We start from the raw sequence: 16,978 nt of genomic DNA, 5'->3' as shown, positions 1-16,978 counted from the left end.
TCTCTCTCATGGGTAACAGACAGTCAACTCAACAAGAGCCTTCCAGAGCTACCAGGCCTTGCCCAGATATGCCATTCTGAAGGTGGCTGCCAAGAGAGGTACTTAGGAGCTGGGTTATCAGCCTGCTGGGAGTAGGGAGAGGGTCAGCTTGGCGGCAGATTAGAATAAAAAAAAAATTGCATCACTTAAGGTTTTACCAGATCATCCTGGAGGCCACTGAAAGAAGGGAAGTGAGTCTGAATTCCCTAGAAGTGTGCGTGCGCACACACACACGTGTACAGGAAGAGGGAGTGGGAGAGGCTAGGGAGCTAGAGTGTGCCAGCCCTAACCTGCAGTGTGAACAGCTCTGGATGGCTTCCCTGCCTGGGGGAGGAGTAATTTCTTTTCTTTTCTTTTTTCTTTTCTTTTCCCTTCTCTCCCCTTCCTTTTCTTTACTTTTCTTTTCTTTTTTTTTTGAGGCAGGGTCTCACTGTGTCACCCAGGCTGGAGTGGAGTGGCACCATCACGGCTCACTGCAATCTCCAACTCCCAGACTCAAGCAATGGGAGGAATAATTTCTAAGGAAGCCTCAAGCAAGAATGGGTTGCATCGCGCTGTGTCAGTGACTGGAAGTGTGAAGAGTCGGCCTGGCTCCCGGGACACACAGGTCAGGAAGGCCAGCTGGTGCGGGAGTCTGGGGGTGGGCCGCTGGCAGAGCCCAGCTTGTCCGACACGGACTGTTTCGTGGACTGGAGGGTGGGGGCAGCTGTGTTTGTTGTTTTGCCTTTTTGGTTTTCCTCAGTTTGAAGCAAGGCTCCTTTTGAAATCTGCCCCTCTTGACTGTGCTAAGAATGACTAGGCTTGTTTTCTCTTTTGTCTGTCCAAACAGGCACGAGAGAAAATAACAGTAAAGCCCCGGTGTTTCTGAGATGCTTTATCATCTACAAAGCATCGCGCACACCTGCCCTTTCAGGACCCCTCATGGTCCTGGGAGACCCGGGGTCATCATTTCCATTTTACAGATGAGAACATCGAGGTATAGAGAGGGTTAGTTACTGCCACAAGGTTACGTGCTGGGAAATTAAAGAGCAAGATCTTTAGCCCAGACCATGTGACGTTTCATCCTGAGTCCTGTTTTTTTTCCCATCTAATGGCGTCATGGTGGCAGTGGGAACTAGAGGGGCAGCTCCATGCTCCACTGGGCTGGGTAACCCTCGCCCCCTTCTGGCTAGAATTCTGCCCTCCATTTATTTAAGGGACTCAGCCCTCACCACCCTGCCTCTCTCTTTCCTCCCTCTCCCCTGGGACTGACGTTTGTAGTGAAACTGTGCAGCTGGTTGAGACAGAGGGGCAGGGGAGGAAAGATCCCTGTGTTGGAGTTAGACAAACTCAGGTTCAAGTCCTGCTTTACCCTACCCCTCTGTGAGTGGGAGAGACTCACGCCTTCCTCAGCAGGTATGGGTGAGGGTCCTGGGCCCAAGCCTCTCCCCACGCAGGGCCTGGCTTTGAGAATCACGTCACCTCCCCCAGCCCCCGCCCCTCATTGAAAACCCTGACTTTATCCAGGTGTTGGAGGGACAGTGCCAGTGGTAGAGTCTTTCCCACTGAGGTGTGAATGACTGACACCCACTTAGCCTTCCCTAGAGAAAGAAGAAAGAACATTCCTGGCACTGTGCTGCCCAGGGCCTGGAATGGCCGTAGGAAAACCCAGGACTCAGGTTTCCCAGCCTTGGATTTTCCACTGTGGGGCGAAACTGACAGATGTTCTTTCTGCCATGCTTTCTTCTCAGTGGGAGAGAGAGAACCACACCTCAAATGAAGAGTAATTTTCCTCTGTCCCAGCTCACTTTGCTACCCACTGCCTCCTGGGCTTGTGCCCCAGCTCAAAAATGTTTTTCAGGGTCTGATGGCTTTATGCCTCCTCCTCCCTCTAGAGAGAAATGGGGTCCACATTGCAACAGAGAAGAAAAAAAAAGATTGGTTCACGAATCCACGTCCCTGCCTGGACCAGAAGCTTCTCTCGGTGGCTGAGGCCCTCAGCAGAGTGGTCACTCTTCCACCACCCCCCAATCTCATTGCCTCTGTCCCAACTACATGGCCTTTCTTTATCTTCTCCAACAGGGCAGACTTGTTCGTACCTCAGGTCCTTTGTACTTGCTCCTCCTTTGTCTGGAGTGCTCCACCCCCACCTATAACCTTCTCAAAAACTACCTGCTCAGAGAGGCCTTCCCCAACCACCTTGCTAAGGTAGAAATCCCTCTCCACTTCCACCACCCCCTAGCCACTCTTATTACAGCGCTTGGTTTACTGCACAGCATTAATCCCTGCCTAAAATTATCCTGCTTTCTAATTTGCCTACCCTATTACCTTCCCCTTCCTTGGCCTCTTGTTCCTGCCATATCCCCAATAACTAGTACAGTGTTTGGAACATGCTAGGTGCCCATTAAAAGTTTGGGAACAGATTAGACCCAGAATGGATGCTAAGGGTTGTTGAGTCCAGCTTCCTTGCTTTACACATGAGTAAACTGAGGCTCAGAGAGAGGATGTGAACTCCCCATGGACACACCGCGAAGAAACTGTACAGCTGGAAGGGGACTCTAGCATGGCCAGTTTCAGAAGCCTGTGCTCTCAGGGTGCTGATGACCTGGAACCATACGCCACCCACCAGGCACCCTCTTCCCTTAGACAATTTCCTCACTGAAGCTTGGGCCCCAGCTGTGCTGGGTTTTCAACTTCCCACCCATGGCGCTGACGCAGATGTGGACAGCGGGAGCCTCCGGGACCATGTGACAGACAGCTGGCTGCCCTGGGGAGTTCTTTGGGCTTTCTGTTGGATGCTGACCTTTTCATCCATCAGCTTATCTCTTGAATCTCTGCCATTCCCATGAGACCCTGCTGCCCTTCCCATCTGCTATCTCCCAGGGAGCCCCACCTCACTGCTCTGGGATAGGGGCCCCCCTCCTAGAAGGAGGAAGGCCCAGGGTCCTGGTCCTAGGGAAGGTCAGTCCTCCAGGGCAAAGCCTAGAATTGCAGCTTGTCAGCCAAAATGGAACTTTTTCTCCCTTCTGAGAGCAGAGCAAGCAATGGCCCAGCCGCTGTCTGACCTTTAGGAAAAGTGGGAGCACTTTAGTGGACTGGTGTGTGTGCTTAGTGGATACACGTTTGCACACACATAAGCAGACACACACATGCATGCAAACACACACGAGTAGATTTTAGGAGGGCTTCGGAGGCTGGGGGCTGTTCACAGCATCTCCCTGTTCCAGAATATGCCTGAAAGTTCTTCAGTGAGGAAAGGCTTGCACTTCCGAAGTGCAGTGTTGCATGGTGGTTAAAGGGATGCCATAGCCTGTATGGACTGGACTCCAAGCCCTGCTCCTTGTGAGCTGAGTGACCCTGGGCAGGTCCCCTCACCTCTGTATGCTGTCATTACCCATCTGTTAAATGGTTAAATCCCATATGGGTGTTGTGAAGATTAAATGAGTCCAAATGTGCCTCACATATGGTGAACATTATCTAAGATATCTGAATGTTAGCTATTGTTGTTATTATTTCAAAATCAGGAAAAAGACAGGAAGTCCTTTTTCTTTCTCCTGGGAGAGAAAACTTTGAGTTGAAGGGCAGTGGCTGAGTCAGAAAGAGGAATGGCCTGGGACAGCTAGGGCCTGTGTTGATTCCTGGTGGGCCTCTGGCAAGCTGTGTGGCTGTGGGAAAGTTGCCTCCTCTCCCTGGCCTCAGCTTCCTCATGTGGAATGTGGGGGCAGTGACATCAGCTGGGTCACCTCGTGGGGTAGCAGGAAGGAGTCAGTGTGACCATGGACATGGGCGTGCATCAGAGCCTGCCTTGTGTTAGACAACCGTTGGCCTCATTGTGAAGAGACCGCCAGCCCACGTTACCCAGGTTGAGTTTGGTGCAGTTCCCGTGGATCACTGGACACTTGTACACGTCTCCCGTCTTCTGGTGGCCATTGGTTTCCAGTGGGGCGCCCACGACCAGCCTGGGAAGGAAGAGACGATGAGCAAAGACATTGGGGGAGGTACTCCTTCCCGGGAGAGGATGGAGCCTGGTGGGCAGTGTGGAGGTGAAGCTGGGTGGGGAGGGTGGGAGGAAACCCTGGAGGTGTGAACACATGCAGATCCTCAGGCTGGGACCACTGTCTCCCTAGGGGAGGGATGCTGGGCTTTCAGCATAAAGTCATGGGACCTGTGGCCCATTCTAGGCCCGTGCCTAGGTACAGAGATGAAGACCACATGGGCTCCACAACAAATGGGATGGAGGCAAATCCCTGGTGGAGGAGGGGACAATGTTTGAGCTGGGTCTTAAGGGATGAATATGAGTTTGTCAAATGACAAGAGAGTGGTAATGGAAGTCATTCTGACAAAGGAATGATGTTTCTGGAGTCCCAGAGTCTTGACCATCTGTCATTACCTGAAAGGGGCCTCATTCTTCATCTTATAGGGAAGCCTTTAAGCTGGTGCCCCAGAGTGGGTCAGGGTGGACAAGGCAGCCAGTGGGCGGGCCGTGCAGCGGGAGCTCCTGCCTTGAGCCTATGCCTTTGCGACCTTCTTTGGAGAAAGTGTCTTTGCAGATGTAACTAAGTTAAGGTTCTTGAGTTGAGATCATCCTGGATTATCTGGGTGGGCCCTAAATTCAATGACAAGTGTCCTGAAGAGGAAATACAGAGGAGAGGCATGGGGAGAAGAGAGACCTGAGAAGACAGAGGCAGAGTTAGGAGAGATGCCGCCCCAAGCCAAGGAGTGTCCGGGGCCACCAGAGCCAAGGAAGCATTCTCGCCTAGAGCCTGCGGAGGGAGTGTGGACCTGGTGCTGCTGCAGTTCAGGCTTGCGTCCTTCAGGACTCTGAGGGAATGCGTTTCTGTTGTTTTAAGCCACCCAGGTTGTGATCATCTGTTATGGCGGCCCTAAGGAACTAACGCACCTGACTTACTTACTTACATGTATCTAGGGAAAAGTGAGCAGCCACTCCTTCCTGGCCCGGCCAAGCCCCAGTAGCCGTGCCCTGGAGGAAGAGCCTGTGACCTTGGAGGTGTGGCTGTGGACTCACCCCCCTTGATGCTGGGGAGAGTTCTGCCTCAGACTGGAGGGTCCCCAGGTCCTGTCCTTTGTGCTCCCCAGGGCCCTCTATGCCTCATCTCCCACCCACCAGAAAGCAGCTCCATCGCGGGGGGCCAGAGTGTCCCAGGATTCTGACCTGCCCACTGGGTCTGAGGCACGTGACTCTGGCACACCTGGGGTCCTCTAGGCCTTGGGTGCCGGTCTAGTTCTCTACTCAGGCCATATACTAACAGTGGCTAAGAACAGTAACCCTCCCCAGGGACAGTGGCACTGTGTGGGAGGGACACCACTGCCCACAAGAGCCCTGAAAGGCTTTCGATCCCAAGGGATAGAGAACGGATGATGGTGGGATCTGGCACACAGGGACAGGGGGACTTTCCGGAGCTTTTTAACCTTGCTCTTCCAGCAGCTTCCCACTGCCTGGTGACATGGCCCAAAGAAGAAGCTACTGCACGCCAGCTGACTTAGATGGTTGGGAGGAGGTGGCCAGGAGGTTGGGGCTGCACGGGACTTAAGTGGCTTCTTGTGGTCCATTGCTCCCCCCGCCCCGGTCCACCTTGACACTGTCAGGAAGGAAAGCCAGGTCTGAAGTGGGAGTTAACAGAACTCTGTTTGAAATTAAGCGTCTGTGAAATAAGAGCTGAGGTTTCTCTCCTGGGGAGCCAGATGCTGGCAGATTCTATATATATCCCCTTATTAAGCCTGCCTATTTTTGACTGGCAGGAACTAATTGGACCCATAAAATCTGTTTGTCTAGACGAGGTGATTTTTGGCTACTTAATTCTGCAAGTGATTGTGTGGTCAAGGCTGCTCCATCCTTGAGAGAGAGAGAGGGAAAGTGAGAGAAAGGAAGAAAAAGGTCAGTAAGAGAACCCTGGGCTCTAAGCTTACTTCTCTGGGGCTGCTCTGGTTTTCAAGGTTAACTTGACACGTGTCCAAGTCTTCCTGAGGGACACGGTCCTCCTGGGCACTCTTGCTGGATAGAGGTGCACCTCTCAGGATGCCTCTGGGAGAATCAGGTGCAGCATGCTCTAGATTAGAAAAGCCATAGCCAGCTGGATGCAGTGGCTCACGCCTGTACTTCCAGTACTTTGGGAGGGTGGGCATCTGTAATCCCAGTTACTTGGGAGGCTGAGGCAGGAGAATCGATTGAACCCAAGAGAAGGAGATTGCAGTGAGCAGAGATCATGCCACTGTACTCCAGCCTGGGTGACAGAGCAAGACTCCATCTCAAAAAAAAAAAAAAAAAAAAAGGCAACGAGAAACAGAAGGGGCCATATCTAGGCAAGCTACGTGCAAAGACTGGTGACTTCCCAGAAGTCATGTGTCCTGGCAGTGGCTGAGGTGGGACAATCTGGCAGTAAATTCACTAAGTCACTGAGACCTCGAATTTGCAATGAGACCGGTTTTGTCCTTTTCAAAGAACAAAGGCCATTCCCTGGGTCCCATCTCCACTCTCCCAGACCTCATTTCTCTGGGAGTCCATAGTACTTCACGAGGTAGGAGGGCAGCGCTTACTGTCCCCATAATACAGATGCAGAAACTGAGGCCCCAGGAGGGGAGCTGACCCAGCCTCAGAGTTGGTTTGTGGCAGGGCCGGGACTGGAGTTCTCCTGGGACTGCTTCCTCTGCATTGTCTCAAATGTTTCTTTGCCATGAAAGGAGGGCCTGGGTCAGCCCTTCTCTTTATTCCTGAGTCTGGGCATTGCGTGTGCCTGTTGGGCTTGAGGTTTTGAGGACATGATTCAGTCTCAGTTTGAGGGGATAACTGCCGAAGCGCAGGGAAAATGTTCACGTCACCACTAAGACCAGCCAAATTGCCTGGGGTCTGGCAGCCCCTGCCACCCCCTGTGGCCTCAGCCTTATATAGCCATCTGCAGCCTCAGGGCCTGCTGCGTCTCTCGGGGGCTTGATACCCTATACCTCCTGGCGTGGGCACCAGACGGCACGGCAAACCCCAAAGGTCGTTGCGAGCATCCGGCCCTTTCCATGGGCTGTGTGCTGTGAGTCACCGGCTGCGGGCTCTCAGCATTCTTCCTGCGGAGGCGCAGGGAGCAGGGATTCGGTTGATGGGAAAATGGGCACGAGGCATTCCAGCCACAGCCCTGTAGGACCCTTTCCCTGGTGACCAACCTCTAAGAAGGGGCTTGCTGAGAGAGGATGCTCGCTGTGGAGATTGCCACTGTGGAAGGCTGGACGTGGCCCTGCTCTGTGCTGGGCTCCTTGGCTCCCTGCCCAACCCAGGCTAAGACAAAGGCCCCCTGACTCCAGCGCCCTCCCACCTGACTCTACCTCACAGCCTCTCCAACAAGGCCCTTTGGGGACTCATCCTGAATTCTGCTTATCCTCAGCTCCATTCTTCCAGGCAGTTTTGGTCTCTAAACTTTTAAAATTCAATCTCCTGTGAGAAAAAAGATGACATGTACCCCTAATTATGTGTAAGTGTATGTGTAAATTATACCAACATAAACTGTCTGATTTTACTTAACTGTATATTAAATGTTAGTAATTCTATGTTTTTCAGATAAAATATTAACCTAAATAGAACTCACATTATTTTATTTCTGTACTCCAGTATATAGTCCCGCACAGTCCCTGTGGTGTGTGTATCCCACCCTGGAGACCATCCCTTTAAAATCCAACATAAATTCCCACCTGCTCCAGGAGGCCCTCGGTGATTACCCTGCCCTTTCTCATATAAACTGGCATGTAATCCCTGCTGTCTGGTGTGGCCAATGTTGTAATGTCATGATTCCCTGAGGTCTGAGGTGTCCTGGATTGCCCTGCTGCACCAGTGTAGGGTGATCCTGAAGGCACTTGGCAAAGAGGTGCCCAGTGACCGACCTAACCTTCTGTAAGACAGTCTGCAGCAGGAGCAACTGTGGGAGCTTTTGGCTTTGCTTCAGACCTAAGAGAAGCCCCCGAATTCAATCCTTGGAAAGAGGGTTGCTGAGAAATTGAGTACTTTCCATGCATAGGAGTTCAATGGAGTGACCCAGCTTCCGTGCTAAAGTCAATGTTGACTGCTTCCCTGATTTCCATTTCCTCCTTCTCAACAGTACTCATTTCTGTTTGAGGATCCAGGGAATCTGAATGTATTCCCAGTCGCAGGGATGGAGCACATAGCTCATGTTAGGACAGTTTATCCCCCAGCTGCAGTGATTGAGTCAGGGTGGGCCAAAGACTTAAATCTCCCCAATCAAAGTGAATCTCAAGACTTGTGCTTGGGATGCAGAGATCAGGGTGGTCTCTTTTCTCTGGATGCCGTAGTGAGTGAATGCAAGGCCTGGAACTGTTGGGAGTCACCTTGTGATGATGAGGGGTATGAGCTGATGCATTGACAGCGGGAGAGCTGAGAGAAGCATAAAGAGAAGGAGCTGAAGTCCTGCTGATGCTGTGAACCCCTGGATCAAACGGTACCTGAAGCCTACTACCACTAGACTTTTCAGACATAGGCACAATGACTACCTTTTACTGCATAGTAAGTCTGTGAGGTTTTAGGTACTTATAACTGAAAACATCCTAATGTTTAGAGTGTACAAGGCAAAAAAGTGCACATAGTTAAAATTACTCCTAGAAATTCCGTATGTTATTATGCTATAAGAAAAACATGGCAACCAAGACCAACAAGGGAGGAGCAGATTCATATCCCCTAACTCATGCTCCACCTGGGGCCTGGACTTACTGAGGGAGGGGTGGGTGGAATCGCCAGCACCATGTTTATTATTTCTCTCTTGTTGTTTAAGTGAATGCATAGAACTTTCCCCTGGCCCAGACTTGTGGGAACAGAAACCCTTTTGTCCTACGTGCATCCCACTTACAACAGCTGCTTAGACAGGGAACACGGCATTCCAGATGTTTCTGGTTACCTGGTAACAGGCCTAGAGATCATCAGAGCTGGGAGGAAACATGCAGGTTCCTTGGGCCAGCCTCAAATGTGGGATCCAAGGCCAGGATGAGAAGTGCTGTGTCTGAGTCCTCAGAGCAGGCAGTGGCAGAACTAGACTAGTACATGGAGTCCTGACTCCCAGGGTAGTGCTTCTCCCAAGCCATGGAGGGCAGAAAGCCCAGAGGCAAGGGCTGGGGCTCTAGGCCCTGTCAGACTTTTACAGGGGTTGTGTCAGCTGAGGCAGGCGGGAGCAGCTTAGTTCCCTAGCAGATGAAATGAGCCCAAGGGCATGAATTGAGTTCACTGGATGCTAGGGGAAGGAAGAAGGAACCTCCAAGGATGGGCCCACCTCTGGAGGAGGTCCTAGGACCAGAGGATGGCATGGACTGCCTAGGAAGGGAAGAATGTGGGTTCAATCCCCTCCCTGACGGGCCTCATGGCCTCCCTCTGCAAAGCCTCAACCTCACATCCCGGAAAATCCAATTATCATTGGTTATCCTTTTCATTTGAATGAATCACTTTCAATGCAATTTAATTGCACTTGATTTTGATCTCCGGGACAGCTTTGGGGCTGGCAGAGCAGTTTGTGTCTGAGGCTCAGAATGTAGGTGTGATGAGCCTGTAGAGAGACACTGATCAGTTTCACAGCCAGGATTCCACGTCCTGTGCTCTTTTTCCCATTGTGAAGAACTGCAAAGCTCAGTGCCCAGAGAGGAGCGAGGTCTGCCCTCTCTAAGGCCAGCAGGGCCTGTCCCCACAGGGGCCTCTTACCTCTCTCCTCTCTCACCCCATTCCCTTCTTCACCTGTTCCTTTCTCTCAGCACAGCCCCCGCCCCCTTAAACCCACATGGGCCCTTTGTCTCTTTTTTCTCCTGGTTTCATTTTCCTTTTCTGAAATTAGATAGGGGCATCAGGGAGGGGTTTCACGGGAGGAGCCGAGAGAGAGCTCGAGGGAACAAAGGGAGATTATTCCTTTAGTGAGGCCTTTCTCTCCCTCTCTCTCCATGGAAAATGGAATCTCCTCCAGCCCCTGTGAGTTTGGTGGCTAATGGGTTCAAGATGGGGCTGGGGAAGCGCTGAGCGCAGCAAGTCCAAATGCCTGCCCGGTGGGGGCCCCGGGGCTGCCCTAACTGGGGGTTGGGTGTAGATGGAGAATCTGGCCCAGGATCTGCCCAAGGGGAGAAGTTAGCACCTTCAGGTCTTCCTGGGCTGACTGCAGGGGCTTGTGGTTCACCTGGGCGCACACATCTGGTGAGGCCTGGCCTCGTGGGGGCTGGGGAAATGAGAGCCCCTTATTCTCCCTCCATAAAGTCCTATCAGACACTGGAAACCTTTGTGTGCATTTTAAACAGGGACATATACATGATGATTAATTTTATGTGTCAACTTGACTGGACCACGGGGTGCCTAGATATATGGCCAAACATCGTTCTGGGTGTTTCTGTGGGGGAGTTTTTTGCATGAGATTAACACTTAGATTTGTAGGCTGAGGAAAGCAAATCGCCCTTTCTAATGTGGATGGGCTTCATCCAATCAGTCGAAGGGCAGAACGGAATAAAATGACTGACCCTCCCTTGAGAAAGAGAATTCTCCCTGGACCCTCCCCCAGACCATCAACAGAGGCTCAAACTGGGGGTGGGGTCCAGCGTTTGTGTTTTCACAAGCCCTCTAGGAGACACTGATGCATGCTTAAGTTTGAGAAGCATGAGAAGTGTTTATATGGGGGAAACAGAGGCATGGCGACTCTCACTGGGCTCGAAGCCCCAGATCCATGTCAACAAAATCCACCCTCTTCACCATGCCTTCTGAGGCTCTGTATCACCTCATTGATCTCCTCTCTTTTTTTACCTGGGCTGCTATAAACGCTGTGCACAAGTGGGTCCTCTCCGCCATCATCTAGGGCTCATCTCCAAGGCCAGCTCCCCAAAGTGGCCTTTCCTGAAGACCTGTCACTCTCTGTCTCACCAACCTGCCTTGCATTCCTCAAGTGCTTTGCAGTGTCCGATGCTGGCTTCTTTGTATGACTTTTCATTGTCCTTATTTCCTTATATGATTTAAGCCCCAAGGGAGCTAGGATCTTGCTGGTCAAGTGGGCAGCCACAAATACCCCAGCACCCAGAACAGCATCTGGCACAAAGTGGATCCTGGAATGAAGTTTTTGTATGAACTGGTGAATCACCTGGCTTAGTGGGATGCCTGTGACCCAGTAGCCTGCAGCTTGGGACCACTGGCTGCCAGCTGCTTGCTTTTGTCTTCCAATATAGATTGACCCAGCTGGGCGAATAGAGCAAGCTCTGGCAGGGGAAGCCAAGGTCATTAACTGCCTTGGGCCTCAGTGTTCTCACCTACCCAAAGGGACTGAATATTATACCTGGGCTGCTCACCCTTCAGGGTTTTAACGGGCAGTGGTTTCCGCCCTTGCTGGTCATCAGGATCGCCAGGGGAGGTGCAAATGCAGGTTCCTGAATCCTACCTCCAGAAGGTTCTGACTCAGCCAGTCTGGGACATGGCCCAGGAATCTGCAGATCCTCCGGGGTGTAGAGGCAGGATGGGAAACCCTGTTTGAAGGATCTGCTAAGGAAGCAGGTAGGAGGCCCTCTGGCCAAGTGAAGCAACACTTCTACCCTGGGAACTTCCACTGTGTCTGGGGATCATGACCACAGCCATCTCTGACCATCTGGCTCACCCAGATTGATTTTATCTATTTATTTTTGAAAAATTTGTTTTATTTCTTTTGGTCATAAGAAAATATGTAATAAATAATACTTTAATTGGTTCAAAAAAGTATTAACGTATTTAAAAACTGATTTTTTTATTAAAGGTAATACACATTTGTTATCTAGTGTTCATGTTGCAAAACTGTGCAAAGTAATATTTTTGTTTTGGTTTGTTTTTTGAGACAGAGTCTCCCTCTGTTGCCCAGGCTGGAGTGCAGTGGTGGGATCTCAGCTCACTGCAACCTCCACCCCCCTGGGTTCAAGTAATTCTCCTGCCTCAGCCTCCCTAGTAGCTGGGATTATAGGCATGAGCCACAATGCTGGCTAATTTTTGTATTATTAGTAGAGACAGGGTTTTACCATGTTGGCCAGGCTGGTCTCAAACTCCTCACCTCAGCTGATCTGCCCGCCTCAGCCTCCCAAAGTGCTGAGATTACAGGCGTGAGCCACTGTGCCCGGCCCAAAGTAAAACTGAAAGCCTTCTCCGTCCCCTGCCCAATCCAGCCTTCTATGGAAAACTACTATAGCAGCAGGGATGCAGACAATCTAGAGGACATCCACATTTTAAAAACTGGAATCATTCTACATATATGGTTCTGTAACAGGCTTTTTCCATTTAATTATTTTGTACGTGGACCTATTTCTGTGTTAATATCTATCAATGCCCCCCTTAGACTGTGTGACTAGGACCCCTGCTCTTGGTTCAGCTCCAACCCTTCTCTAGCTGTGCCCCTTCCTACGGGATGAGGAGTCCTAGGGGTCAAAAGGACAGGACACCTAGAGCCACTGTCCTCCTACTCTGGGTGGTTGGGATGCTGGAATCTCCTGCCCAAATAGCCTGGGCCTGAGTCCAGGGCCTGTGCAGGCCTCTCCTCTAGACCTGTCTTTCTGATAGAGAAGCATACCTCTGATGGCAGTAGCCAAGGAGCGGCCATTTGCAGGGCTGTAGAGAGAGCTTGGGTGTGCAGGCTGGAGTGTCTACATGTGTAATGCCCCCCAATTATTGAGAGAGAACCAGAGGTGGGAAGAAAAGATGGCAGGTCATGGACCAGAGCCTCTGTTTACTTTCTTGCCTCAGGGTGGGCCTGGTATAGATAGATAATATAGTTTTGCCTCCTTCTTTATAGTGGTTGCACAGTGTTACACTTTTTAACCATTCTCCTGTTCAGGGAGACTGAAATAAACAGTTTCATTCCTCTTTCTATTGATAGACATTCAGGTACTTTGGCCAATTTTTCTTGAAGCTGGGCATGGTGGCACGTGTCTATAATCCCAGCTACTAGGGAAGCTGAGGCAGGAGCATCAATTGAGATCAGGAGTTCAAGACTAGCTTGGGCAACATATCAAGACCCCATCTATAAAAAATAAAAAATTATCTGGGTATGGTGGCATGTGCCTGTAGTCCCAGCTACTCAAGAGGCTGAGGCAAGAGGGTCACTTGAGTCCAGGAGGTCAAGGCTGCCGTGAACTATGATCATGCCACTGCACTGCAGCCTGGGTGACAGAGAGAGACCCTGTCTCTAAAAAATAAAAAGTAAAAAAATTTCTATTGCATATCTTTTATCAATACTAATAAATAAAAGGCCTCTATGCGTAAGTAGCTATGGGTAGTCATGAAGTCAGTAAATACAAAGCCCACATGCTATCCTGATGGCTGGACGTAGAGGTGGCCCCTCTCGGGTTGGGCACACACCTGTTGACAAGCATTATCACAAACGTCAACTTCATAGTCGACATTTGGGTCTCTGGTTTGCACTTGACAACTTTTAGGTCCACCTCAGCTGACATCCAAACAGTGATTCTTTCCTAAGTTGCAGAAGTTCTTAGAAGAGAAGAGGGAAGAGTGAGGGAAGGTGACTGCAAAGGAAGTTCTCAACCCATTTGGAGGGAAAATGAGAACCTCTGCCACCGACTATGTGGAATAAAAGTAGCCAACTTGTGCCATTTAGAGTGTCTGACATTCGAGTGTCAACCTCTCAGCACCCCTCCCCATCTCACACCCCAATGCCAGTCACACGCAGCTACTCATCCGTCTGTTTCTCAACATTGCCTGCATTCTCTCCTTCCCACCTCTGCATGAGCAAACTTCTCATCTCAAACTCTCAGTCTATCCTCCTTCCATCCACCTTTCAGTGCCTCTTCCTCCAGGAAGTCTTCCTTGGTCTCTTAGCTGAAAGCTCTTTCAATTCCTATGAAGCTTTGTCTATACCTTTATTGTTTGTGTCTTTTCTCTCCTCTAGATAATTTGCCTATAGATAGCAGAGAGAGAGAGACCCTGATGCATTTTCAAATCCTCCCCCAGTGCTGGTCAAATCCCTTGGACACAGTCAAGGCTCAACCACTGTTTGCTGAGTGAATACATGATGGAGGAAGCTGCTCATTTTGCAAAGACAAGCTGAGTCTTCACTTTGCTTCTTGGGGTGTATCTGGCAGCACAGCTGGGCCGAGCTCTTCTGGGTCCCGTCCACAGGTGGACAACCAGGCTTGGTAAGTTCTTGGCTCAGCTCTCTCAGGAAGGTGGCCGTGGTCTGTTCTTCCCCCAGAGAGGCTGGACATGCAGTGTAACCCCTCGCCCTTCTCTTTGCAAGATGCCTGACAAACCCTTGCTTATTTTTCCAAGTCATGCTCAGAGGTTTTTTCTTTCCACTTTATAGCAGATTTCTCCTCCAAAAATGAAACATAAACACAGCAATAGTTTGGACAGATGTTTCTCAGCAGAATGTACAGCTTTAATTTCTGGTATGTGTGAGTCTGACAGCTTCTCAGCCATTGCGTGGTAGGAAGGAAACGGGCCTAAGCATTTCCTGCTCTCTGATCCGGGCCGGTGTGCTTGCTTTGGCTCATGAATAGGATGGTGACTCTTTAAATATGGCCAGTGAGGTGTACACACCCAACTGTCTCCAGCAAACCACAGCCAGGCAGATGGTCCAGCAAGGAAGATATTCCCACTGGACTGGGGAAGAAAGCAAGGCCCAGAGAATGTCACGATTGGCCCCAAATCACGCAGTCAGGCAGAGGATGAGGCACAATTGATACCCTCATTCTTCCAGCTGTGTCCACCAGCCACAGGGATTTGGGTAACATAGAAAAAGGAGATGACCTGGACTTAAAAGGACAGATACTCTTTTCTTGTTCATGGGCCTGTTGACACGTGCATGGCTATCTCTAATCTATCCCCAGATGGGTTAAGCGACCCATGGTGAGTCACCTGCCATCTCTGAGCCTCAGTTTCCTCATCTGTAAAATGAGGGACTTGGACAGGTTCCGTTCAAAGAAGTGATTAAGGAGCACTTGCTATGTGCTGGGCTCTGTGAGCATAAAGATGAATGAAGCACAGCCTCACCCCTAGCCCATTGAGGGCAGGGAGACCTGTACCCGATGAATTTAGTGTGGAGGACATGCTGCAAGAGGGGTGTTCAGGTGTGGCAGGGCACAGAGGAAGGGTTCCTGCTCTGCTGTCTGGGGAGCCTTCCTGGAGTGGGAAACTCCTGGACAGAGGCTTGCACAATGAATAGGTATCATTCAGGTGAAAAAGGGCTGGGGCTCACAGGGAGGGCTGCGCATGGCGCCGGCGCTCATGTGCATTATTTCTATGCTGCCTTCCATGATGAAGGCTGGGCCTGAGGTGGGATCTGGAGGGACAGACAAGTCCCTGCCTTCATGGAGCTTGTGGCAGAGTCATCCTCAACAGGTTCATCCCTGTTCCACCTTTCTGACTTTCCAAGTCCCCTTCCTTCTTGCCTCACTTGTCCAGAGAACTCTACTTAAAGTGGTCCTAAGTACGGACAGATGGTTAGACGCCTACATGGTTGACAAGCACAGCATTGTCCCCCAGTCAGGTTGCCCCTACCTGCTTTCTGGGATTCTTAACTTCTTGCCATTAGTCATCCTTCTTTGGATTCAGGCACCGAGGGCCACTCTCAGTGTAAGCCTGGAACAGAGTTAACCTGTGGATCCATGGGAACTCACAGACCTCTTAGAAAAAATTAAGTCAGTGGTTCCAGCACCTGGCTAGGCATTAGACTCACCTGGGAATTTTGAAAATATGGATTACCAGGCATCACCTCTACAGGGTCTGTCTTTGTAATTCTTAGACTTGACTGAGATATCTGCATTCTTTTTGACCTTTCACAGGTGATTCTGTTTTGTGGCCAGCTTTGGGAACCCCTGGATTATCTTATCAGGTGATCACCAGGCTTTAAGATGATGGAAAACAGATAATATGGGGATAGAGAACAGGATGCCCAACCAAGAAATAAACAATGGGACATGCGCGCCTCTCCCTTCAAAGCACTTTATATGAATAAACAAATAAATGGATGCATGAATGAATATTTTAGGGGGAGTTTATTATGTACCAGGGATTGCACGACGGGTGTCCCTGACTTTGACCTAGTCTTCTCAACCCTGAGGCAGAGACAGCATTCCAATTTTTTTTTTTTTTTGAGATGGAGTCTTGCTCTGTTGCCCAGGCTGAAGTGCAGTGGCGTCATCTCAGCTCACTGCAACCTCCGCCTCCTGGACTCAAGAGATTCTCCTGCCTCAGCCTCCTGAGTAGCTGGGATTACAGGCATGCATTGCCGTGCCCAACTAAATTTTGTATTTTTAGTAGAGATGGGGTTTTGCCATGTTGGCCAGGCTGGTCTTGAACTTCTGGCCTTAGGTGATTTGCCCACCTTGGTCTCCCAAAGTGTTGGGATTACAGATGTGAGCCACCGCCCCCGGCAACATTCTCATTCTGAAGCTGAGGAAACTACAGCACAGAGAAGTCACCCAGCTGGTTAAGGGGCAGCTCTTTGGCCTCACTCTCCTCCCCGGGCCTCACCCCACCTCTGGCAGGTGGATGGAGTGCAGGAGAGCAGAGGACGCAGAAGCTGGCTTTGGTTTACATCAGGGAATCATTGTTTACATGGACTCCTTCAAAGTCTTTTCTGTCTGGTTCAAAGCTCAGATTTATTTTCCTCCTCTCCCTCTGTGTTGTGACAAAGAGTCATCCTTACAGAATTATTCTTATTTCAAGAAACCATAAAGAAACAGAAAGGCTGTGGGCTAGCTTCATTGGAAGGTGAAGTGTGTCATTACATTTTCAGAAATGTCCTCCTCCTGGGTTATAAAATTATTGGCTCAGCAGTTGGGAAGTGGCAGAAGAGAAATTGCAGAGAGGATCTGCTATCACAGGGCGAGCCATCCCGGAGCTGGGCCAGGCCACCAGCCACCACTCACCTGATCTCCTGCCTGAGTTCGCTTTAGTAGCCCTTCCAAACTTTGCAAGGAAAATTTAGAAAAACAAGAAATCTGAACATCTCCCATCCAGGGG

General features: G+C 50.4%; 1 protein-coding gene and 1 long non-coding RNA gene across 4 annotated transcripts in view; one reads left to right on the top strand and one right to left on the bottom strand.

The window, feature by feature from the left end:
- ITGA11 (integrin subunit alpha 11) overlaps positions 1-16,978 on the bottom strand; it is a 134,827-nt gene that overhangs the window by 65,575 nt on the left and 52,274 nt on the right. For all 3 annotated transcript variants that reach the window (XM_017851146.1, XM_017851148.1, XM_017851147.1), the window contains exon 3: positions 3,877-3,977. In XM_017851146.1, the coding sequence (XP_017706635.1) occupies positions 3,877-3,977 (101 nt within the window). The remainder of the gene's footprint in view (positions 1-3,876; positions 3,978-16,978) is intronic.
- LOC108514731 (uncharacterized) lies at positions 485-15,883 on the top strand. The gene is made up of 3 exons (XR_001881315.1): positions 485-646; positions 13,902-14,148; positions 15,796-15,883. It is a non-coding gene; the product is annotated as an uncharacterized LOC108514731 (long non-coding RNA).

Source organism: Rhinopithecus bieti, unplaced genomic scaffold (assembly GCF_001698545.2).
Source record: "Rhinopithecus bieti isolate Rb0 unplaced genomic scaffold, ASM169854v2 scaffold_31548, whole genome shotgun sequence".
In the NCBI taxonomy this organism is placed as follows: Eukaryota; Metazoa; Chordata; class Mammalia; order Primates; family Cercopithecidae; genus Rhinopithecus; species Rhinopithecus bieti.
The sequence above is the reverse complement of the archived record's forward strand: the minus strand, read 5'-3'. Positions and strand labels throughout refer to the sequence as shown.